General features: G+C 42.8%; 1 protein-coding gene and 1 pseudogene across 1 annotated transcript in view; one reads left to right on the top strand and one right to left on the bottom strand.

The window, feature by feature from the left end:
• Nucleotides 1-1,131: 1,131 nt before the first annotated feature.
• The window catches only part of GPC3 (glypican 3), a 443,947-nt gene continuing 418,357 nt past the window's right edge, over nucleotides 1,132-26,721 (bottom strand). The window contains exon 8 of the mRNA XM_070464223.1: nucleotides 1,132-1,645. Coding sequence (XP_070320324.1) covers nucleotides 1,476-1,645 — 170 coding nt within the window. The 3' untranslated portion in view covers nucleotides 1,132-1,475. The remainder of the gene's footprint in view (nucleotides 1,646-26,721) is intronic.
• LOC139034052 (U6 spliceosomal RNA) lies at nucleotides 16,637-16,737 on the top strand (annotated as a pseudogene).

The following is a 26,721-nucleotide window of genomic DNA, read 5'->3' as shown; positions in this document are numbered from 1 at the left end:
ACACTCCGGCTGTGTGCCCAGCCCCTCTCTCTCCTCATCCTTCAGCTTTGCTTCTCCTTGCTCTCAGGTGGGAGTTGAGGTCCTACTTATAAAAAGAGTCAACAATGTTTCTGGTGACCAGATCTGGCAAATGGGCAATAAGCCAGGCCTTGGAAACAATGTCAAGTCAGTCATTCCTGAGGTTCTTTGGCAGCAGAACACTCAAAGAGCAGCATCAGCATCATTATTGGGCTGGCGTATGTGTGAAACACAGTTTTCAGTGATAATACTGGGCCTACAATGGACAGAAAGTTGGTGTTGGAATTAGTATTGGTGCCAGACCTTCCACTCCATGAGTGCAGGATCCAATCTGTTTGGTTTTCTATCATCTTGCAGCTGGTAGAGTGCCTGACAGCCAACAGGTATGCAAGGCCTAGTTGTGAAAAAAACAACTGTTGAAGGAACCCGTCTGAGGACAAGAGCTGCGTTGCTTCCTATAATTCTGGGTCTCCTGACAACAACCCCTATGACCTGACCCAGGGCAACTCCGGGCCTTGTCATGTGGCAACCCCCGGAGAAGAGTGACAGGGAGCAAGGAAGCTGGGGGAAGTACTCCTTTGTACCCTTGGGGACCCCTCTCTGCTAGGGGGGAAGGAAGAATAGTGTACATGATCCATACAGAGGATTTCTAGTTGGGCAAAACATTTTCAGCAAAGTGAAATTTGTAAAGAGAGATGGGGGGACTATTTTGACGTGTCTTTAGTTTCATAGGCAAGACACTCTAACTCATTTATTTTTTTAATTTATTTGGCTGCACTGGGTCTTAGTTGCAGCATGCAGGATCTTTAGTAGCAGTATGTGGGATCTAGTTCCTTGATCAGCAATCCAACCCAGCCCCGCCTGCGTTGGGAACATGGAGTCTTACCCACTGGACCATCAGGGAATTCCTTCTAACCTATCTAAGTGGAGATTATGGATGGGGTGTGTGTTGGGAGGGATTGGCTTTGACTGGAGCTTGAGGCCAAGACTGATACTCACCCAAAAGATAGGGAGGGAGGGGGATTTTCTTATATGGAATAGAAAGCTAGGTGAGGAGGAGGAAAGCACTGCATGGTCACCATGTATGAGGGCTTACAAAAAAGACTCAACACATTTTTATTTGAGTGTTTATTATTTTTTTTTTCCAAAGAAATCCATGCAAAGGGAAAGACAGAGAGAAAGACATGGCAACCATGTTCTAGCAGCCAAACATAAGAAAATAATTTGGCACAATTTGATTTTCTTTATTGCAAAAGAATCTATACTACCACTAAAATTTGCCCTCCTTACGGAGATGCCATGTGATTTTCGAAAACGTAACGCAGGGTTAGTCTTCTACTTAATGGCTGAAGGAGGTACAGAAGATAAAAAAATAGGGAAAAAGAAAAAGGTGGTTCCCTTTATAGAGGGAGACCACAGGGTGCTGAAGGGCAGCACATATGCTGTGAGCTTGGCAGTCAATGCACCAGGAGGAAAAAGCACAGCACAGAGATTGCCAAGCTGGTGAGAAGCTTCAGGGGAGGATGGCCATTCCCAAGGTTGTGAGAGGCAACTATCTCATTGTCCTTCTGATTCACATGCTGCTTGCTTCCAGGAGCATCGTCCACGTCCAGATCATAAGCCAGTTCTGCCGAGAGAGAAGAAAGACTTTAAATGCAGGCTCACCAACGGCCTCAGGTGTGCACTCTTCATGGCCCAGGCACTTGTCTGGACTGCTGGGGTAGCCCGGCTTTGAGTTCTTCCTTTCCTTGAAAGGAAGGCCGCCGGGAGATGGGAAGAAAATGTGAGTGTGGAGTTGGGGGCCCGTCCGAGGAAGAGGGCTAGTGGTGTTCCTGCCAGAGAGCACACCAAGGCGCACGCAAGCTGGCCACTCCCCTCCTGCCTTTGGCTCCACCCACACCCTGGGGTGCACACTGGCCCTTGTCATGTCTCCTGGGGGCAAGGCTATGCCATGTGGGTAACTTACATGCGTGTTCTCATGTGTATGTATGTTGGTGGGGGAGGGGATGTGGTGAACCCCCAGGGTACCTTTACTGTGTCCTGCACCCCTGGGAGCCTTGCCTTAGAGTTGACAGTAAGGTAGTTTGCCATTGAAAGTTGTTTTATTTTTCTGAAATATTTCTTCTTTTATCTATAGGGTCTTTTCACTTCTGACTGCCAACACACACACACACGATATGCACAGGATTTAAACTGATATCAAGTAAATTAAGACTAAGGAGAGGCCTATGGGTAACAGTCCTTCTTTGACTGCCTACCATTTATGAGATATCTTCATGATTCTGAAAAAGAAACTGGGGTTGGCCTAACTCAAAAGCCCCCTAGAAGGCAAATCTAAGTTGATAGTGGTGTATCAAGAAATTAAAGATGGTTGGCCCAGGGCTCAGTTTCTTTTAGATTTGCTTTTCCAGATTTAGAGTGCAAATCTTTTCCTTTGGCTTTTCTAGACTCGGTCACCAATGTTTCTATTTCAATATCTTGTGAAGGTGATGTGCTGTGAGCAACTTCAGCAGCCAACTGTCCTGTGGCCAATGGAGCCAGAAAGATCTCTTGGGGACATGGAGATGCCTAGCAACAGGCACAGAGGAAATGACTGGGATTCTGCAGAAGGAAGGAAGGAAGAGGAAGGAAGAGCTCCTCTTACAGCGGATGAAACATGCAATAAGTCACAGGAAGAAAGTGTGGGGACTCAGCTGGTCCAGGATGTGTGCAGAGCAGGGCCTAAGACCAGGGCTGCTGTTAACAGGCTGGCATTGCTGAGAGCAGACAGCAAAGTCAAGGTGATCAGAGCCAAAGGCTCTGATTACACAGTCCGCAGTGCTAATTTCCAAAGGGCTATTGCAGTTTATAATGCCACTAGCAATGATGAGGGAACCAAAGTTACTATGTCTCAATAAAAAAAGATATTGTAGTCTATATAAGATGATACCTCACAGTTTCTTTAATTTGCATGTATCTGATTACTAGTATGGGCTTCCCAGGTGGCGCAGTGGTAAAGAATCTGCCTGCCAATGCAGGAGACGCAGAGATGCAGGTTCAATCCCTGGGTTGGGACGATCCCCTGGAGGAGGGCATGGCAACCCACTCCAGTATTCTTGCCTGGAGAATCCCATGGACAGAGGAGCCTGGTGGGCTGTAGTCCGTGGGGTTGCAAAGAGTCGGACATGACTGAGCACACATGTGCAATTACTAGAATAGATGAACTTTTTTTTGTTCACTAATTATATTTCTAATGAAGGACAGTTCATATCCTTTGCCTTCTTATGTAATTGGTATTGATGTTTTTCCTATTAATCTGAATGCACATTTCATTGAGCCCTTTGCTTATCATATTCAATACAAATAATTTTTCTATTTTGTAATGAACTATAATTATTTTTCATTGCTGTACAAAGAAATGATGTCCTAACTTTCAATATATAGGAATCTGACCACACTGTGCTCTTCTGAAGCTGAGAAAGTGTTTCTTCTTCATTGTTGATAATAATTCAAATCAAAATTTCCCGCAAACCCTTTACTGAGGGAAAAGCAAATCAACAGACTAATCTCCATTCCTTCTCCCCCAAAAATAACTAGATACAAAGAAAATCAAAGAGAAAAAGAACAAAGAGCAATGCTTTGCTTGGAAATCAGACCTCTGTCTCTGCAAGGTGAATGGTGCAGAGCACGCAGGCGGAGGTCAGCTGTCAGTCGGCAAGGACAGTGCAGGCTTATAGGGCCTGATCAGATTTCACCAGCATTGAGAACACATATGGCTGGATCTGTTGAAAGCCCAGCCTTGAGTCTCACGGCAACTTCTCAACTTAAATGAAGAGGAGTATTTTTAGGACTGACCTGAATGAGAGCCCTCTCAGCAGTGCTTTCAGATTCCTTTTCCGGATATTCCCCTTGCCCAACATCAGGATTAAACAAACAACATCTACTACTGTGACCACTCAGTTCCCCTACTATTTATCTTGCTCTTCAAACAATCCGTGAACACTACACACGTTTGTCTACTATAGCTATACCATAACTACCATAGCTGGACCATAGCTACCATAACTATAGTTACGGCACACCCAGGAATTATGTTAAATCCAGCAGTTTCTCATTTTGTACCACCCAATACATCTTTTGTTATGTCTATATCTAGGATCTATGTTTTGAAATTATAAAAATGACTACCAATTATTGAGTCCTCGTTGTGTGCCAGGCACTGTGCTAAGTACCCTTTATATACATGATCTCACGTAATTGAACACTCTCAGCAATGTTATGAAATAGGTATTATAATTCCCATTTTACTGATGAGGAAGCTCAAGCTCAGGTTACTTTTTTGCCCATATTTACACAGCTGGTAAGTGGCAGAGGTGTTCTTTGAACACAGGGCTAACTCTGAACCTCACATGGGGCTATACCATACACAAATTGAAAAATTTTATATACCAAATATACTGCAGTGATTGAGTAGTAATGAGTTCCTTCTTGGGGAAAAAAAACTCAATTAGTGAAAATATCCTGCCAATGAGAACTAAAAGCCAGATGAAATAAATGAAGCAAAAAGACAACTTACAGACTGGGAGAAAATATTTGCAAATGATGCGACCAACAAGGGCTTAATTTCCAAAACATACAAACAGTTTATACCAACACACAACAACAAAAACCCCAACAACCCAACTTAGGTCTTATGGGCCTAAGACCTAAATAGACATTTCTCCAAAGAAGACATATAGGTGGCCAACAGGCACATAAAAAGATGCTCAATATCACTAATTATTAGAAAAATGCAAATCAAAACCACAATGAGATATCACCTCACACCAGTCAGAATGGCTATCATTAAAAAGTCTACAAATAACAAATGCTGGAGAGGGTGTGGAGAAAAGGGAACCCTCCTACACTGTTGGTGGGAATATAAGTTGGTGCAGCCACTATGGAAAACAGTATGGAGGTTCCTTAGAAAACTAAAAATAGAGTTGTGTATGATCCAGCAATCCCACTCCTGGGTGCATATATCTGAACAAAACTATAATTCAAAAAGATACATGCACCTCAGTGTTCACAGCAGCATTATTTACAATTGCCAAGATATGGAAGCAACTTAAATGTCCATCAACAGATGAATGGATAAAGATCTGGTGTGTGTATAAATATACACACACACATATATATGGAATATCGCTCAGCCATAAAAAAGAATGAAATAATGCCATTTGTAGCAATATGGATGGACCTAGAGATTATCATACTAAGTGAAGTCAGAAAGAGAAAGACAAATACCATATGATATCACTTATATGTGTGGAATCTAAAATATGACACAAATGAACTTATCTATGAAACAGAAACAGACTCACAGACATAGAGAACAGACTTGTGGTTGCCAAGGGGGAGGGAGGGGAGGGGATGGATGGGAGTTTGGGATTAGCAGATACAAACTACTACATATAAAACAGATAAACAACAAGGTCCTACTATAGAGCACAGGGAACTGTAGTCAATATCTGGTGATAAATCATAATGGAAAATATAAAAAAGGTGTATAACTGAATCACTTTGCTATACAGCAGGAACAGAAGATTGTAAATCAACTATACATCAAGAGGAAAAAGTGCATGAGAGAAGTCAATGTTTTCACATACAACCGATCACATAGTTGATTAAGTAGCCTGCTTAAGCTTTGTGAAATACTGAAAAGAGGTTTAGGTTTTGGGACCCCAAATGGTTTTTAGATCAGCTCTATTTTCCTAAAGCAATCAGCAATGATGGCCAAGGCCATCAGACACATACCTGGCACAAAGCTGGGCCAAGTCTCCTACCTCCAAATGATCCTAGGAATATTCAGAATAATACTTTCCTGTGCTTCCTAAGCTGTGGCTGTGGGTTTCCCGAGGCTTCCCACCCAGCAGCAGTAAAGCTTTATCGCTCAGTCCTATAGCCAGGCTCCTGTGGCTGATACCGATGGGGGTCCCAGCAAAGATACATTCTGAGCCTGGGCCACCATCATGAAGAATAGAGATGAAGAGGACAGCTTAGCATGACAAGGAGGCACTACGGGACACAGAGGAAATAGAGATTTGGTTAAGATAAGCTTGGACATTCCTGGACAGGGGAAATATAATCCAGTTTAATTCAACAAACTTGGTGTTGGAGAAGACTCTTGAGAGTCCCTTGGACTGCAAGGAGATCCAACCAGTCCATCCTAAAGGAGATCAGTCCTGGGTGTTCATTGGAAGGACTGATGCTGAAGCTGAAGCGCCAATACTTTGGCCACCTCATGTGAAGAGTTGACTTATTGGAAAAGACCCTGATGCTGGGAGGGCTTGGGGGCAGGAGGAGAAGGGGGTGGCAGAGGATGAGATGGCTGGATGGCATCACCAACTCGATGGTCATGAGTTTGAGTAAACTCCGGGAGCTGGTGATGGACAGGGAGGCCTGGCGTGCTTCGATTCATGGGGTCCCAGAGTCGGAACCAGCTGAGCGGCTGAACTGAACTGAACAGCAGCCTACTATGTCCCAAGCATTGAGCTAGAAGATCGGAGAAAGACTTAATGTTTGCCTTTAGGAATCCACACTATGGTGGGATTACAGACCAATAGACAAACCAACAAGGCACTTGGCAGAAAGTGGAAAGGGTTCAAATAAAGGCAAAAATGAAACACCAGGGGGTTAGAAAGGAGAGAAGGGACTTCCCTTGTCCAGTGGTTGAGTCAGCTTTCCCAACCGAGATGTCCATTGACAGATGAGTGGATAAAGAAGATATGGTACATATATACAATGAATATTACTCAGCCATAAAAAGGAATGAAACTGGGTCATTTGTAGTGATGTGGATGGACCTAGAGTCTGTCATACAGAGTGAAGTAAGTCAGAAAGAGAAAAATATCATATATTAATGCATACATGTGAAATCTAGAAAAATGACTGATGAACCTATTTGCAGGGCAGGAATAGAGACGCAGACATAGAGAATAGACATGTGGACATGGGGTGGAGAAGGGGAGGGTGGGACATATTGAGAAAGTAACGTTGACTACCATGTATAAAATAGATAGCTAGTGGGAAACCTGGTGCCCTGTGATGATCTAGGGGGTGGGATGGGGGTTGGGAGGGAGGTTCAAAAGGAAGGGGATGTCTGATTCACATTGTTGTACAGTAGAAACTAACACAAAGTTGTAATGCAATTATACTGCCAAAAAAAAAAAAAAAAATCCACCTTCCAATGCTGGGGGTGCAGGTTTGACCTTGGGTCAAGAAAACTAAGATCAGACATGCCACGGTGTAACTAAGGCTGCACCACAGCTCAAGAGAGCCTGTGTGCTGCAATGAAGACCCAACATGGCCAAAATATAAATTTTAAAAACAAAGAAGGAAGAGAGAAAAATTCCAAATAAAAGCTTACTGGAAGGCTCCTTTGGATAGTTGGGTTATAACTGCATCATGAAACATGGGTAGACTGTGGCAGGGCTGAATGAGATGGTTACCCATTTCAGGCAGAGGGTTGCACTTGAGTCAAATCATCAATACCTGAGAATGCTGAGAGGGCACACTCAGTGCGAGCCAGTAGCCTCTATGGAGGGAAGCAACGTTGAGTGCTCATTGTTGTGGGGTGTGTGTATTTGTGCATGTGTTGCTTGCTAGATGATAAAGAGTAAGGCAGCAAGGACAAGAAAATAAAGGCCAGATCTTGACAGATTAGAAAGGTAAGACTTTATTCTGTGGGCAATATGGAGCCACTGCAGGTTTTTAAGTAAGGAATCCATACAATCTGTTTTGTGTTTTTCAGAAAGATCATTGTTAACAGTTTGGAGGACAGCCCTAAGTGGGTGGGAAAGACTTGTCAGACATCTTGTCTTGGGAAAAACAAGAAGCCTGTGGGAACAGTATCTGGGGATCTGCCAGTAGCAAATATTAAAAAAAAAAAAATTCAAAAACCTACAAAGAAGCTAAATCTACACCAAACCAAGACCATCTTATTTTGCTACATGCCAGATGCATTATGGGGATCACCACAAACCATACTCTTAAATCACTCATATTTTTATGTTTATCAGTGATGTTTGGTTAGGTACATAGTGTAAAATATACATAAATTGTTTCTGTCTTGCAGTTGAATGTCAATGAGAACCTTTTGGGCCAGCAAGGAGATTTTCATGCTAAATTCAAAAATCTGTTTCTATTTGTCATCAGTTTAACTACACCCAGAGGGTCAGACCCAACAATCTGTACTAATAACACACTCAGCCATGACTCTCATTTTGCTCTTCTGTCCTTTGTGTTGCAGATTAGATAATCCCTTTAAATTATCATCAGTCATTTAGGCCTGAGCTTTGTATGGAAAAAGTTTTCTGGATTGGACGAAGCACTTACTCTGGGGTACAACCCTGAATATTTATTGGAAGGACTGATGCTAAAGCTGAAGCTCCAATATTTTGGCCACCTGATGTGAAGAGCTGATTCATTGGAAAAAACCCTGATTCTGGGAAAGGTTGAAAGGAGGAGGTGAAGGGGACAATAGAAGATGAGATGGTTGGATGGCATCATCGATTCAATGGACATGAGTTTGAGCAAACTCTGGGAGATGGTGAAGGACAGGGAAGCCTGGCATACTGCAGTCCATGGGGTCACAAAGAGAAACGACTGAGCGACTGAAACCACCACCACCAACCCCATTCTTAGTTATTCAGAATCTCTTAGGGGAGTTCCTAAGGAAGATGCCTCTATCCTGGGAGTCTGGAGCCCTGGGTTCCAGGCCTGACTCAGTCACTGAGTTACTATTTCACCTTTGGCAAGTCACCTCTCCTGGGCCTCAGTCACCCCAGTTTGCTAAATCAAGGTACTGAACTAGATGAACTCTAAATTTCCTTCTAGTTTTATTTCTCTCTGATTCCAAGACTCTTGGGGCCCAGTGAGGAGCACAGTCTGCTCAGGCCGCCATCATTCCTCAACCCACAGCAGCCAAGATGGCTGCCCCACCAGAGCACCTGGAAGCAAGCAGACGCAATCAGTTGCTTTTCCTGGGGTGTGAGCCTTCCTAGTGATGTTCACCAGCTACCAAATTCTGAATCCTCTTTCTTCTTAAGCTGGTCTAATGGTGGATAAGAGACCCTGGCAAGAAATAAATCCATGTTGGACTGTTTTTATTTTCTTTAAACCCTGACGTCTCCTAAAGGCCATAAACACCAAGCCCTGGGGGAGAAGTTGCTGGGGTACATCAAGCAGGCGTGCACAGGCAGCCAAGGAAACTCTGTCAGCCAGTGAGACAGGCCTTTGGGCCCTTACAGAGCCACTGGGGTCTTGAACATATAAGAAGATTCAAACGCTCACCCTCTGGTGGCATGGGCATCAAGTAGGGCAAGTGTCTGATAGAGGGGCCTCACCCACCCCAACTGGTGGACTTCACAGGGGCAGCCCAAGAGAAGAACTGTCATTGCAATACCAGGGGAGCAAATGCTGCTGCTGAGCCGAACAGGGGGTGTCTTCTTTGCCAAGCCTTCACCAGCAGAAGGCTTCAATCCAGGCCCTAATATGGCAACAGAGCAACACTGCTCTCCCCGTGTCTTGTATCTGCTGTGTATGGTTGGGCCCTGGGACATAAGTATGTGAAACCAGCAGTGCACTGCTTGGTAGGCCCCTGAGGCTGAAACTGGGGAAATCACTAGAAATTGTACTATTGCACACTCCGCTGCCCCTTCCCACAGAAGCCTTTGGGCCATTGGCTTCTGAATCCCTAATTGATCTTGGTTTTCCTTGTCCTCCCCTCAATACAACCTTCCTTCCTGCCACATCAACGCCCCCCACCACCACCTTTGTGAACTTTCAGGTGTGAAATGACTACTTAAGACTTGAAAGCAGAGGAAAATGACTTTGTTAATGAACCTCAGGTCTCTGGGAGTGAGTCGGAGATTTTCTTCTTCATAGATCAGACGAGGGAAATGGCACACTTGAGGCCTCTGGTTTTAATTGGTCTAATGGGACTCCTTTTAGGGTCCATTTCACAACGTGCCTTCGTGACAAATAAGTGAGCTGCCAATTTCGCCAACTAAGTGACTGCAAATTCTGCGAACAATCCAGTCACTGCTCCTGGAAGAGGGCTGGGGCAATGAGATGCCCGCTTCATTTCCTACAGCTAACTCCAGCCTACAAATACCCTTAGGTACACTGCTAGGATGTTGAAAGAATACAGAGGAGAGAGGCCTGGCCTCTCTTCCTATAAGCTCTGTTTCTCAATCTGGGCTGGGTGTACCTTCCGATTACACTGCAGTGAGCTGTGGGGACATGAAGCCATGGCGTGCTTCTTCCCAGGGATTTAGAGGGAAAAGCACACTGTTTTATACTGGGACACACAAGGCTGTATGATGGAGCAAAAGGGTGTTATTTGCAAACTCAGTTAAGATTTCATAAAGTGTTTCCCATTTACTAGGACTTTCAGGTTATGTCCCAGATCCTCAGAATCAGGTGTTCACTCCCACTCTTCACTGCTGTATGGGGTACTTAGTATATTGGTTTTAAGAGCACCATGGGACACTTGGGTCACCCAGGCTTTGTATACTATCAAAGCTGGGCTATTCTGACCACATATTCCTGATTAATGACTTAAAGTAACTTTTGCGATGACAACTTCCTTGTTAGGAGAGGAATGCCACAGTAATTGCCCTTAAATAGGGCTCAGAAAGCTTAGTGTCTAATACAAAATGGTGACCAGGGGATTCGGCCACTAACTATGTCTCACTTTTGTGTCCAGCCACTGAGAAAGGAACAAGGAAGAACATCATGTAATACATTTGGAAACTGTCATTTTGCTGTAGAATCTTATTATTATGTGGGCCAATGCTATACTTGTTTAAGTACATTGTGAGTCAAGTCATATTCCCCGAAACAGAACAACTTCATCCTGGAAACTGACACTGTGGGTGGGTGGTGTGGGTGCTGGCTTTCCACCACCAGCCTGAGAATGATCACCACCTTCCACAGAAGTGTCACAACTATTACTCTCAGAGATTCAGACCCTTCTCACCTGAGGCTGCCTAAGGGCTCCACAGGAATCACAGTTCCTCAAAGGCTTTCCTTCCCATGGGAAGTAATGGCCTGAGACTCACTGGAATATGAGAAGCTGGTGACAGAGCCATGATTCAGCCAGGGCCAGGGGAGAAGATGAAGAAAACAGGCTTCAAGAAGGCAAGTGAAAAGAGTACTTTAAAGAGAGCAGGAGAAGCACAGTAGAACGTTATAGAAAGGTCAAGGAAAGTAAGGACTGAGAAGAAGCTACTCAAAGTGTCAACAAGAAGGTAATGGAAGATTTTTGAGAGAACTTTCAATCGGGTGGTTGGGTTGGGCCAAAAACCAGATAGTACTGAATTGAGAAGAGAGTGGGAGATGATGTGGATTCACTCAATACTGATTAGCCTTTGGAGAAGTTTGAGAGTGAGTAAGATAAAGCACTGTTGTCGGAACTGTGTATTGTGTATATTGTGGCAGAGCTATCAGCAAACACCTGTACAACCAAGCTTCATTAGAAGGTGCCTCCAGAGTTCCAATTCAAGATGGTCTTGGAAATGCTATATTCTTGTTATCCCTGATGCATTAACAACCTGTACTAGATACCAGATACCTGTATACCAATGTTTATAGCAGATTATTCACAGCAGCCAGGAGGTGGAAGAAACCCAAATGTCTATCCATCGATTAATGGATAAAGAAAACGTGGTCTACCCATACGATGGAATATTATTCAGCCATAGAAAGGAATGAAGTACTGCTGCCTGCTACAAGATTATATGAACCTTAAAAACCTGACATGAACTGAAAGAAGCCAGCCACTAAATACCACATAGTATATGATTCCATTTCTATAAATATAACTAGGCAGACTAGGCAATTTTGGCAATAGTGGTAATGGTGCACACATTACAAGTGTAAATAATGCCTGTGAATTGTATACATAATGGCTAAAAAGACAAGCGTTTTCTGATATATATTTCACCATGATTAAAAAACTATAGAAGCCAAAAGATAATGGCATTTACGTGTACATCCTAGTTCCTAAGGGGAGTGTGAATGTAGTGTTCCTTTGGCATTTTACTTTATAGAGGAGTGAGTGTGTGTGAGTATACCTGATACCAAAGCACCCACCTCCAAAAGGTATGTTTTGAAATTCAAGTTGTCCAAAAAAATTTTAATGGATATTTAAGCACTACCTTAGAATTGCAAATATGGCTCCTCAATTGTGAGTGAAGGAAGAGGGCAATTTTTGTCAAAAATTTTAATCTGGGGTTATTTTAAGAGAAATTTATATACAACTGCAGGAAACTTACATTTACTTTTGTGAGTCACACAAATGCTAAGCTGAAAATGCATTTTTTTAAAAAAATCAATGAAGGAATAAATACACTCTGTCCTCATTACTTTAAGAAATTTAACGGTTTAGATTCACAGAGCTCTGTTTATAATATAAATTTCAAACATGATGCAGCTACAGAGGTATGCATCATTGGGCTTTGAAGATGTAGAAGAAAGGTACAAAATGTCACTTTTTGTGGCCAAATCAAATTGCTGAGGGAGCAGTTAGGAGTGAGGGAATGGCCTTATAGTCCCTTGGAACCCGTGCTCCAAGATGCTTAATAAAAAACTCTTTGATAGTATTTGGCATAGGGCTTTAGACAGATTTGAATGGGAAAACCCCAAATCTGGTAATCTTCCATTTTTAATCAGCCATGGTAGATCTTACAAAAAATGTACCTGAGAACTAAACTGCTTGCATTATCCAACAGCAAAGGAAAGTTACTAGAACAATAGCCAATGGGTCAAAATGGCTCAAGTCTCTGAAAACACTCAGCCTGGGTGTAGGAACATCACAGGCCAGAAATCAACAGGAGGCAGGTGTCCTCATAAATGAAAGATGAAAAGCCTCTCTAAGTTGTTCTATCTGAAGCTGTTTCCTAAAAATTCTCCAGCTGTGAAATGCCCCCCTCATCATTAATGGGATTTGGGGAACTGAGTCTATTTTCCTGTCAATTTACTTGGAAGAACACATTGTCATCCTGGCTCCCTCCTCCCTTCCCATCTTTGGGTCTGGACTGTCAGAACACCACCATTCACAAAGGTACCACTTCCTGTGTCCGTGTGGGGGGTTTTGGCTGAGCTGCTTGGCATGTGGTATCTTAGCTCCCCGACCAGGGATGGAACCCATGCCCCCCTGCAGTGGAAGCATGAAGATTTAACCACTGGACCGCCAGGGAAGTCCCCCCTCCTCAGTCTTTGGGCAGTGACCATTTCTCCTCTTCTCAGCCTCTCTCCCTCTGCTTTCTCCCCTCCCACCACAGTCCTCAGGGCCCTAGCTAGACAAGATGTCCATTGCTCTCCAACGGCCCACTGCTGTCCAGGAAGAAAGAATATGTTCTATTCTGTGACAGTAAAAATAAGACAAATACCCTTTTCCTCAATCACCTGTTGAATCACAGTTCTCTCTTCTCAAAATCTGATGATGTTTCCCTACTGCATGTGGGTAAAGTCCTAGTTCCTTAGTATGGGCATTTATGAGCTTCTTCAACTCATCTTGTCTTGCTTTCCAGTTTCAACTGCCCATATATTTCCCCAAGTACCATATACTGTGGTCATACCACCCCATTTATCATTTGCTGAGAGTGGCAAGTGCTTTGAGGTTCCCATGCCTTTCTTCATGCTGTTCCCTCAACTTGGGATGGTATCTCTTTTTTTTTTTTTATCTCTCTCAGGCTTCAACTTACATGGCACTTCTTCCAGGAAGCTTTCTTGCCCTTATTACCCCAGTCTAGATGAATCACTTCTCTCTCTGATTATTAATTGGATTGTACTTCTATCATAGTGCTAATTTCAATCTGTAGCATACAGTTATTCACTCAGCTAGACTTGGAGCCCCATCAAAGGAAGAAATGAGTCTTACTCCTCTCTTTAGCTCCCACCTGGTACTGAGCTAGCAGAGACGTTGAAAAACCGTGAATGAATGAGTGAATCAATAGCCACACAAATGAACATGTAACCGCATTCTACTGAGAATATGAAGGTGAAGGGCTACCTCCTTAGTAGATACCCTTCCTGAGGAGTGTATCTTCATCAACTGATGATTTCCCTAGTGGAAGGAGTCCCACTGAGCAATGATGAACATAAGACAAAGGCAGGGCCAATGGTGTGGGTGGCCCAGGAAGGACATGGCAGCGTTCAAATCCTGACCTTTAGATACCAAAACCCTCCTTTCAATAGCCAGTTCTCATTACCCACAGCATCAGTCACTGTACTCAGTGTGGACGGAATCTACAAGATTTGCTTCTTACTCCGTTTCACTGTCTGGAAATCGATGCCTTACTATATAAGCAAGGGACACACGCCAGCATTCTCTGTGCCATGCTGGGTGGGAAACAGGATTGCTGGTGAGCAGGTTCCATTTATTTCTCACTTGGAACCATTGTGATTGGCTTCCCATACCTTTGACCCTTGCCTTTGCCCCGGAATCTACCCACCGCTGGACCACACCCTGCCCTTTCCATCACCACCAATTCCCAAATGAGGAGCTGTTTGCTGGTGATTGACATTTCAGTGCCTGTCCCTGCAACATCAAAATACATCTTCATTAATGAAGTCCCTTGCTTGGCTGTAAAAGCACAGAGCAGTAAGACCTCAATCCCTATAGTCACACGTGCCAGCATCCCTTCCCCTTGCAGAGGTCTGTGGAATGGCTGCCAGGAAAATACAATTATGTGCTGGCATGAGAAGAAATACAATTCCTTAACCTAAAAGTTCTGTGTTTTCATTTCCCCCCTTTTCCATTTCTCTATTCACTTCTTTTCTCTTTCCATTGCTCTTTAAACTCATTTCCTCTGTCCAATTATTCCCTTCTCTTCTGTCTAGTTGTTGCTCTACTAAACATTCTCTCCTGTCTCTAGAGTGATCTTTTCCATATCCTTAGGCAAAGGGCAAGGTTGGAATCCTCTGATGGATTCCGAATGTTAAAGATGTTTTCTGCTCCTCTGCACTTTGATTTAAACGTCTAACCTGGGTTCCATTTGTTTTAGAAGAGGTTCTAGTATCTCCTTAATCTTCCATCAACATATCCATGGCCTTCCTGTTTACCCTCAGCACCGTTCCTGCCTCTCAGCTGTCTCCTTCATTGCCCCGCCCCCACACCGGCCAGCTCCACTGACCCACTCATCTGCCACTGCTCCACCCCCCTGCACCAGGCATACCACTGTGGTTACTTCCCTTCTCTTTCTCATCTCAGACTCTTCTTGCTTCATAGCCATGCCATTTTAGTACTTCTGTTTCACAGCCTTGTCCTTCTTCTAAGGGGAAAATGATTTGAACTTAAAAGAGATAAAGAACTTTCTATAATTACTGCAATCTGACAATTGTGTAGGCTGCCCCTAGGCAGTGAGATCCATCTCTGGAGGTGGTCCATGAGAGTTTGGACAGCCATTTGGTAGAGAGACTGGTGAAGGGATTCAAACATAGAACGAGGGGGTGAAGGTAAATGGCTTCTGATGACCCTTCCAACCCCGAGATTCTAGGATTTCATTCAGGTCTTTCTAGGTCTCATGGCAGGGATAAAGGGTGAAGGGACGGTTCAAGTGACCTTTGCATTCCTCCCTTTGATACAGACACTGTCTGGAGAGGAATCTAAAGAGACTGCTTTGGATTCTCTCTTTCAAAGAAAGGGATCAGTGTCTTCTGGAGACCATGAGTAGCTTAGAGACGAGGGCTTTAAGTTTGCCAAAGAGTTATCAACCAAGACATAAATTTAAGGGAGTAACTACTGACCTGCCTAGGGTAGGGAGAAAACTCCCCAGAAAATCTGTCCCACTTATTAAGATAGAGGCCAAGTCTCAGAAATAACGTGATTATTTATCAGGCAATATGACATGTGCTGGGCCCTCCTGGTGGCTCAGATGAGAAAGAATCTGCCTGCAGTGCAGATGATTCAGGTTTGATCCCTGGCTCTGGGTCGGGAAGATCCCTGGAGAAGGAAATGGCAACTCACTTTAGTATTCTTGCCTGGAAAACTCCATGGACAGAGGAGCCTGGCTGGCTACAGTCCATGGGGTCGCAAAGAGTTGGACACGACTTGAGTAACTCACACACTATGAAACATGCATATATGGTATGGGATGGCCATAAGAGGATGCTGTCTATATAGATGACAGAACAAGCATCTTAGGAATTGTTTCCATGGAAAATTTTCCCTATCAATAGGAAACAATTATCAGTAATTTGCAGGTGGTAGACACCTCGCTCAGTGCAGCCACATAATGGTATGATTCAGGATCCACAGGAAGAAGAGAGTATCTTGTAATAAACCATAGCATCACTGACTCAATGGATATGAATTTGAGCAAAATCTGGGAGATACTAAAGGACAGAGGAGTCTGGCGTGCTGCAATCCATATGGTTGCAAGAGTATGGGACACGACTTAGTGACTGAACAACAACAAAAATAAACCATAATGAAAAAAAATCTGAAAAAGAGTAAGTATGCATATATGTGTGTGTGTGTGTGTGTGTGTGTGTGTGTGTATGAATCACTTTGCCATACACCTGAAACAAAATGTTGTATATCAACTATACTTCAATTAAAAAAATAAATACATAAAAAATAAATAGGGCTGTGCTTGCTTTACATATACAAAAATTGGAATGATACAGAGACAATTAGCATGGTCCCTGTACAAGGATGACATGCAAATTCATGAAGTGTTCCATATTTTAAAAAAATACATAGGGTCAAGGGCAGCCCTAGTTCCTTATAACTAAGAAGGGGCAGAAGTTTTCCATATTGTTTTTACCTGTCTACAGAATAAGGCAAATGTGCCTGTTAACTAAGACAAATACATCTCATTGGCCAAATCAATTTAAGAATGGAAGTGACTGAGAAGAACGAGGCATCAGGCTATAAGCATAAGAGAGGTGTTAGAAAATGAATGATGAGATTTCAGACTGAAAGGCCTTGCAGGGGCAATAAAGAAGCCACATTTAAAGACACTAAAATGCAATCAACAACAACAAAAACAGATCAGAACTGGGTCCTTATAGCCTGGCACTATAAAATGGAAATATATGCTAGAAGTTAATATGCTACAAGTCAAATAATGAACACAGCAACTATACTGCAATCATCTGAAGGAAGACAGGGAATAGGGTGGTAGTATTTATTGCCTGGTAAAAAGCAAATCACACACATAAAGGAGTTTTTGATGTTGCAAGAGACTGGGGAAAGATCAGGATGTGGCATCAGCAATGTGCACTTCCTGCCTTTATTTCATGGGACTTTTTCTGACCAATTAGGAAGAAGAGGTTAGACTGGAAAGTTCTCCTTGGAATCAGAGCTTGCTTCAAACTAAGTTCCAATAGATACTTTGTCCCCCCCCCATTTTTACTTTTTAAAGAAATTTATTGAGTACATACCACATCACCTACTTCAAGTAAATTTCAGGTATACAGCTCAATGACTTTTAGTAATTTTAGCAAGGTGTGCAACCATTGTAATTCAATTTTAGACCATTTTTATCAGTCATGGAGCTTTACCCATAAGGTCCCTCATACCAGTTTACAGTTAATCCCTCAGTGGTTTCTTTTGAGTTTCTCATCTTGAGCTCTCTGCATCATCCAATACTGTTAGTTGGCTGCTCTGTCCTGAAATTTGCTGTCCCCCTCACTATCTGATACTACTTCCTTTCAGGTCCCTCCTCTAATCATTCTCAGACTGCTCTGGGGGCTGTTTTTCTTAAAGACAGGTGTTCTCTCCTTCTTTGACTCTCCTCACTTCTCACTTGATAAGCCTTCTTGAATGTTCTCACCTGTGGCCCTGGTTTTCTCTTTCCCCAGAATCCCAAATCTATCTCTTGCTCAGACATCTCTGGAAAGTGAACTGTTCTGACCTGGATGTCCTTCAGGCAACTCAGACTCAATAAGCCACAAACAACACAGCATTTCTATTTCCTTAGATGCTCTTCTTCCAGTGGGCCCCTGCTGCCCCACCCTCACCCCAGTTCAGATTAGCTCCAACTAGCCATCCAGTATGTGAAAACTGGTTGAGGCACAAGCTGGAATCAAGATTGCCAGGAGGAAATATCAATAACCTCAGATATGCAGGTGACACCACCCTTATGGCAGAAAGTGAAGAGGAACTAAAAAGCCTCTTGATGAAAGTGAAAGAGGAGAGTGAAAAAATTGGCTTAAAACTCAACATTCAGAAAAATAAGATCATGGCATCTGGTCCCATCACTTCACGGCAAATAGATGGGGAAACAGTGGAAACAGTGACAGACTTATTTTCTTGGGCTCCAAAATCACTGCAGATGGTGACTGCAGCCATGAAATTAAAAGACGCTTGCTCCTTGGAAGAAAAGTTATGACCAACCTAGACAGCATATTAAAAAGCAGAGACATTACTTTGCCAACAAAGGTCTGTCTAGTCAAAGCTATGGTTTTTCCAGTAGTCATGTATGGATGTGAGAGTTGGACTATAAAGAAAGCTGAGTGCTGAAGAATTGATGCTTTTGAACTGTGGTGTTGGAGAAGACTCTTGAGAGTCCCTTGGACTGCAAGGAGATCCAACCAGTCCATCCTAAAGGAAATCAGTCCTGAATATTCATTGGAAGGACTGATGCTGAAGCTGAAACTCCAATACTTTGACCACCTGATGTGAAGAACTGACTCATTTGAAAAGACCCTGATGCTGGGAAAGATTGAAGGTGGGAGGAGAAGGGGATGACAGAGGATGAGATGGTTGGATGGCATCACCAACTCAATGGACATGAGTTTGAGTAAACTCTGGGAGTTGGTGATGGACAGGGAGGCCTGGCATGCTGCAGTCCATGGGTTCACAAAGAGTCAGACACGACTGAGTGACTGAACTGAACTGAGCCATCCAGTTGCCCAAGCCAGAAACCCACAAGTCACCCTAGATTCCTTTTCCTTTTTCATCCTCCAGGTCTAATTAATTCTCACATCCCATGAATTCTGCTTCCTTAATATTTTGTGACTTCTTCCCCTTCCCAGCGCCATTGCTTATTCCCACTACTGCTTAGATTTAGATGACATTCTTCTGACCTCTCCCCTGGTCTCCTTCTCATGTAAACCATCCTCCACACAGTTGATAGACTCCTTTTATTTTGTTAATTTTTGAAGTACTCAACACATGAATACATTCTTGAAGCTAAAGACTGAAACAATACCTGAATATATGGAGTAAAAAAAAAAAAGCCAGCCACCTTTTCAACATGTCCCTTTCCACACTCCAAAGAGGTAATTACCAGTAAATGCATTTTCTATGCATATGCTACAAGGTCTTAGAAATCTTTGAATGTTAATACATGGAGAACTGCCTCATTCCTTTAATCAGTGTGAGAAATTCCATAGTACGAATAGATGTAATGGTGCTATTAGGCATTTTCCCACTGATAGGCATTTAGTTTGTTTTTAATTTCTACCCAGCATGAACAAGGATGTAGTGAACATCCTCTGACATACACCTTCGAAAATATGGTGTCTTTCTTTCAGGAATATTCCGAGAATAACACTGGCAAGTAGGGATGGAGGCTATGCATGCGAGATAAGTTGCAGGACAGTAGGACAGAAGTTGGGAAAACTGGGTTGGAGAAGATTTTGAGAATAAGGAGATTATTTTTTTCTTAAAATGATGACATTCAGTTCAGTTCAGTCGCTCATAAAGGATATTAATAATATGTTTATGCGTGTTAAGTGGCTTCAGTTGTGTCTGACTCTTTGCAACACTGTGGGCTGTAGCCCACCAGGCTCCTCTGTCCATAGGATTCTTCAGGCAAGAATACTGGAGTGGGTTGCCATGCCCTCCTCCAGGGAACCTTCCTGACCCAGGGATCGAACCCATTATCTTTTACATCTCTAGCATCAGTAGGCAGATTCTTTATCACTAGTGTCACCTGGGAAGCCCATCAATAACATAGGATGATATTAAAGCATCTTTGGGGAAAAATCATCTTATCACCCTATTGCAACAGCTATTTTTAAAACAGACAGATATTCATTTAAAACAAAGGAGGTACTTCTGAGTTATAACAAATCTGTCTGGGCACAACAACCACAGAAGACCTGGGAGTCACAATGACCCACTTCCAATGCAAGGGACCTAGGTTCAATACCTAGTTAGGGAACTAAGAGCCCACACGCTGTGCAGCACAGTCCCCCCCACCCCACCCCGCCACACAAAAAAACCCCTAATATTATGCTAAACTATATAAACTGGATTGTGGAACATATCCTAGTACATAAGCTGTCAGTATGGTCTTTGGTTATACCCATTTTACTATTGTATTCCATTTTTATTTTCACAATTTTAGAAGGATATTGAGAATACTTCTCAGAGCAGAGAACCCAGATCATTAAGGAGATGGAAACTAGATCTGAGGAAGTGAAACTGTCCTGTGATCTCTGATTCACTTCTAAAAGTGGTGACATCTTGGTCCTGAGACCCACTTGGCTGAGTTTTTAATGCCACTAATAAGTTCATTGCTTAGCCTGCAAATCCACCACCGCATTAGCAGCAAGGAACACTATAAGGGGGAATCAAAATGAGCAAACTGTAATTAGGTATGCCATGTCACCAGAGAAAGTAATTTACTAAAGGGATTACCATGATTAAAGATGCATTCTCCTTAAATAGAGATTGTTTTCTTCCATTGATTTGTCCCAATCAATTCCCCCTATGTCATGCAGTATTCCAGTTGGACAGCAATTTCTGTTGTCTTTTTAATTTCTCTGCCAAGAGATTAGAGGAAGTAAGTCGAGCTTCTGCAGTCACTATAATTTCCTCACAAATGGAAGAAGTATTAACAGGGGACTATAGAGACAGATTACAGCTTAGGTCACCCAGGGGAGAAATCCGAAGCCCCCTTTTGACTAACAACAAGGTAAGTAATCCTCAAATCTTTTTTTTCCCTTTAGTATTAAGCCTAAGACCAAGTTTAGGAGGCCTCCTTTTCAGTTTGATTTTTTTTTCTTTTTTTGGCTTCACCTTTCTCATGCCCTAGGCAGGCAGGCAGAATGTAGAGGGTACGGGGCCCTGGATACAGACTTAGGCAGCATTCTTCACCCCTAGTCTCTCTCAGCCTGCCTTGTTTGCCTCGTGACTTTTTTCTCTTTCCCTAAAACCTCTTCTAACCCTTGCTGTTTCCACAGTGCTCTTTTGGCAGAAAATAGCACTGAAGATGTGTCAAATTCTGGGTCCTTATATTTGTTACAAATACCTGAGTTGTTCTAAAAGATGTCATTTTAAATGTGATATCACTGATAACCCCTTGAGGTGGACAGTGGCAGCCACTGAATGGAAGGGCTTGTGTTTTGTATGGTTAGTCCAGTGTAATTAGCTAATTACTTGCTGAGCACTAGGAACATTTACTGACGTCCTGAAAGCCGTGCAGGCCCGGCGCTGCGGTTCTCACAGACGCCGCCCACCCTCCAGGAGTTCCATCTGGGGAGGAGCAGACCATAAGTAAGAACTGGGAGCCTGTTGTTTGCTAGACACTGTGCCAGGTGCCACGGGGGATACAGAGGTGAGGAAGAAGAGACAGGAACAAAAATCACTGTATCCAGGTTAGAATGGGGGAAGTGCCACAAGGAAGGCAGGAGCTGAGTGCAATGGGGGTTCTGGGCAATGGTGGAGCCTGACCCTCGCACCTTTCCAGTTCTGCCTGTAAGCAGAGACTCCTTGGTTACTGAGCACCGAAGTTGTGCTGCTTCTTAAATGAGGATGAGAAAAGATATGTAAACGTGATTTCTAAACCCTAGCGTGCTCTACAAGTGTGTTATATTTTGTTACTTGAGAAAACCATAAATATTAGACCTTTCTCAGGAGAGACATTGCTCTAGAACCTAAGTAAATCTCTCCTGCTTTTCCATCCCCCACCCCACCCCTTCTCTCTCTCTCTCTCTCTCTCTCTCTCTCACACACACACACACACACACACATCTTTACTGTCTGATGATCCATGGAGCTCAGGGAAGGATCTTGTCTTGTCCTTTGGTCTTAGGCGCTGACGGACAGGAAACCTAGGTCAGTAACTCGGGGCCAGATGTGAGCAGGTGTGGAGGGTCACCTGCCCTCTCCCACGAGGTTCTCTGTCACTGCATGATTTCCAGTGCACCGCTTCACTGGTGTTTGGTGTATCTGAGCACAGGCGTGGTGGGGTGCAGCTGCTCTTCAAATGAAACCCTAAACCCTTTCAAACACTCAGCAATCTTTCTACTTTCTCTGCTTGCGAGGCTCCCAAGATGTCCCTCTACATTTTTCCAGCATGATGTGAGATGCCAGTTAGTCCAGAGAGATTTGTGAGAATGTCATTTAAATGTAGTCTCCCTTCAAAAGGAGTTCCCTATCCCCTGGAGTTTTTGCCACTAATTATCTGTCAGTTTATTTGCACATTTTATGAACTGAAGAGCAAATATATGCCCCCTTAAAAACAAACACACGTGGATGGATTATTTTGCCAGTCCTGATTATTGAGATACAGACAAAAGTCAGAGATAATCAAAGAGGTTGGATGCAATGAGCCAAGGGTGTGACAAAATCTCATATTCTCATTCCTCCTTAAGGAAAGGAAAGTAAACTTACTTCAACAATGTAGGACATGTCTTACTGAGGCATTAAACACATACACCACTTTCCAAACAGTTTCTGGCTGAGAGGCTCTACTGTGCTAGCCTTGATCATCTTCCAACTTCTCTCACTACCTACCCCCCCTTGCACCCCCACGCCTGTCTAAAAATACCAACTCACCTTGGGTAAGAAGTGGTAGTTACAGGAAGGTTTCATCCAGTAGATTGGTAAACAGACTATCAGCCTGAATGACTGAAATTAGCAAGGCTAATGCAATGTCACTATTCAAAACAGCACCAATTTGGAATTTCTTAATGGCCTCAGGAGAGAGAGTCTTTATACATCCTACAATCTCTCTTCATTCTTACCTAAATTCCTTCTCATAGATGTTATGAATGGCCTGTTTTGTAGCCAACACAAACTTTGTCCAGTAAAATAATGTCAAGAACTCAGAATGAAAAGAGATTAGCTGTTCCTGGCTCCTGTTATTTTAAAGCAGAAATAACTTTGGCTTCTACTGATTCATAGACAAAGCTTGAAATGCAAAGCATGCTCAACTCTAGATTCAGCATGAAAAGGACCTTAAAATATGCCCAAGTGCAAGTAATGGACTTATTAAAGGGAAGAAAAGAGGCACTTTTCACAGACTCCCAAGCTCTTTAGTCCTGTCATATCAGTAATCTTGCTTAAGAATTTCATTCTATTTACATTTCTTCTCCCTTTAAATATCCTCAGGACGCATATGGCATCAAGTATTGAAGCTTGTAAGACATTAATTTCTTTATGTTAATAATGGAGAAGGCATGTAAAGTGCACAAGTGATAGAACTTGGAGCACTTGCGACGATTACAATAGGAATTAAAAATCAGTTCTGTATTTTTAATTGAACACCTGATAATTCATCAACACATATTTGGGGAAGCAAACTCCAGTGGCTTCTTTGGACTCTTTTTGGCATTGTTCCAGACTAAGTGCATTCTCCATTAGGAAATTTAGTCTATATTTGATGACAAAAGCATGAACTGCACCATTTGAGTGATTACAAAAACCTGTATAAATTTATTATAATATGGCTTGAAAGCCATAGTACATAAAACACAAAGTTCTAAAATATACACATTGCACACACGTACAGACTTTCTGTTTTAACTTTAAAAGAACTCTAAAGAATGAAATTAGGCCCTGGAAAACTTCTGGGCATCTTGGAATATTTGTGTAAAATCAAAAAGGTGAAGGAGTCACGAAAACCTTCCCAAGCAGCATTAAAATAAGGAGGCCACCTGGCTCAGTTTCCCTTAGAGGTATGAGGTTCTAGTCTTGAGTTTCCCCAAGATCAAGAATAAATGAGGAGGTGGGAGGGAGGTTCAGGATGGAGGGGACACATGTATGCCTATGCCCGATATTGTAATTATCCTCCAATTAAAATAAATAAATAAATTTAAAAACAAAGAATAAATGACTTGATGTCTGTGCCTTAGTCTCCATCTGCAATATAGGTAATGTGGTAAAGTAGGACTCAGATGGAATTTGCATGGCCAAGTCCATTCTGGAGAGATGCTAGTCTGCTTCCACTGGATTAGTCTGAAATGAGGATCACCATCATGAAGCTGTCCTGGGAATGTTAGGATCTAGAAGGGCAGTGTCACAGACTGAGGGTCCCAGGTTCCTAACCCATTCTCCCAGGTCCCTCACCTACTAGCTATGTGACCACATTTTAAAAAATCTGAGCTCTTGATTGCTAATCTAAAAAGCAAACATAATACCACTGCCTTCACAGGTTTATCAAGGGAATTGACTGAAATAATACATAAGTCCTAGTTTGTGGACCAAAGAGAGGGAAATGGTCAGGAACAAAGCAAAAAAAGACAAATGAAATATGTTTCTGATCCCTGAATAGGCTGAGTTTGGGTTTATTTAAATTTTGTTTCAGTTCAGTTCAGTTTAGTTGCTCAGTCGTGTCCAACTCTTTGCGACCCCATGAATTGCAGCACGCCAGGCCTCCCTGTCCATCACCAACTCCCGGAGTTTATTCAAACTCATGCCCATCGAGTCGGTGATGCCATCCAACCATCTCATCCTCTGTCATCCCCTTCTCCTCCCTCCTTCAATCTTTCCCAGCATCAGGGTCTTTTCCAATGAATCAGTTCTTTGCATGAGGTGGCCAAAGTACTGGAGTTTCAGCTTCAGCATCAGTCCTTCCAATGAACACCCAGGACTGATCTCCTTTAGGATGGACTGGTTGGATCTCCTTGCAGTCCAAGGGACTCTCAAGAGTCTTCTCCAACACCACAGTTCAAAAGCATCAATTCTTCGGCGCTCAGCTTTCTTCACAGTCCAACTCTCACATCCATACATGACCACTGGAAAAACCATAACCTTTGACTAGACGGACCTTTGTTGGTAAAGTAATGTCTCTGCTTTTTAATATGCTATCTAGGTTGGTCATGACTTTCCTTCCAAGGAGTAAGCATCTTTTAATTTCATGGCTGCAGTCACCATCTGCAGTGATTTTGAAGCCCCAAAAAATAAAGTCTGACACTGTTTCCACTGTCTCCCCATCTATTTCCCATGAAGTGATGGGATCAGATGCCATGATCTTGGTTTTCTGAATGTTGAGCTTTAAGCCAACTTTTTCACTCTCTTCTTTCACTTTCATCAAGAGGCTTTTTAGTTCCTCTTCACTTTCTGCCATAAGGGTGGTGTCACCTGCATATCTGAGGTTACTGATATTTCTCCCGGCAATCTTGATTCCAGCTTGTGCTTCATCCAGCCCAGCATTTCTCATGATGTACTCTGCATATAAGTTAAATAAGCAGGGTGACAATATACAGCCTTGACGTACTCCTTTTCCTATTTGAAACCAGTCTGTTGGTCCATGTCCAGTTCTAACTGTTGCTTCCTGACCTGTATACAGGTTTCTCAAGAGGTGGGTCAGGTGGTCTGGTATTCTTTCAGAATTTTCCACAGTTTATTGTGATCCACACAGTCAAAGGCTTTGGCATAGTCAATAAAGCAGAAATAGATGTTTTTCTGGAACTCTCTTGCTTTTTCAATGATCCAGCAGATGTTGGCTATTTGATCTCTGGTTCCTCTGCTTTTTTTTTTTTTCATTTATTTTTATTAGTTGGAGGCTAATTAGTTTACAATATTGTAGTGGTTTTTGCCATACATTGACATGAATCAGCCATGGATTTACATGTGTTCCCCATCCTGAACCCCCCTCCCACCTCCCTCCCCATCCTATCCCTCTGGGTCATCCCAGTGCACCAGCCCCGAGCACTTGTCTCATGCATCCAACCTGGACTGGCGATCTGTTTCACACTTGATAATACACATGTTTTGATGCTGTTCTCTCAGATCATCCCACCCTCGCCTTCTCCCATTGAGTCCAAAAGTCTGTTCTATACATCTGTGTCTCTTTTTCTGTCTTGCATATAGGGTTATCGTTATCATCTTTTTAAATTCCATATATATGCATTAATATACTGTATTGGTGTTTATCTTTCTGGCTTACTTCACTCTGTATAATGGGCTCCAGTTTCATCCATCTCATTAGAACTGATTCAAATGAATTTTTTAATGGCTGAGTAATATTTCATTGGGTATATGTACCACAGCTTGAACATCTGGAAGTTCACGGTTCACATATTGCTGAAGCCTGGCTTGGAGAATTTTGAGCATTACTTTGCTAGCATGTGAGATGAGTGCAATTGTGCAGTAGTTTGAGCATTCTTTGGGATTGCCTTTCTTTGGGATTGGAATGAAAACTGACCTTTTCCAGTCCTGTGGCCACTGCTGAGTTTTCCAAATTTGCTGGCATATTGAGTGCAGCACTTTCACAACATCATCTTTCAGGATTTGAAATAGCTCAACTGGAATTGCCATCACCTCTACTAGCTTTGTTCATAGTGATGCTTTCTAAGGCCCACCTGACTTCACATTCCAGGATATCTGGCTCTAGGTGAGTGATCATACCATTGTGATTATCTGGGTCATGAAGATCTTTTTTGTACAGTTCTTCTGTGTATTCTTGCCACCTCTTCTTAATATCTTCTGCTTCTGTTAGGTCTATACAATTTCTGTCCTTTATTGAGCCCATTTTTGCATGAAATGTTCCC

The sequence above is a fragment of the Odocoileus virginianus genome, unplaced genomic scaffold, assembly GCF_023699985.2.
Source record: "Odocoileus virginianus isolate 20LAN1187 ecotype Illinois unplaced genomic scaffold, Ovbor_1.2 Unplaced_Contig_21, whole genome shotgun sequence".
Lineage (NCBI taxonomy): Eukaryota > Metazoa > Chordata > Mammalia > Artiodactyla > Cervidae > Odocoileus > Odocoileus virginianus.
The sequence above is the reverse complement of the archived record's forward strand: the minus strand, read 5'-3'. Positions and strand labels throughout refer to the sequence as shown.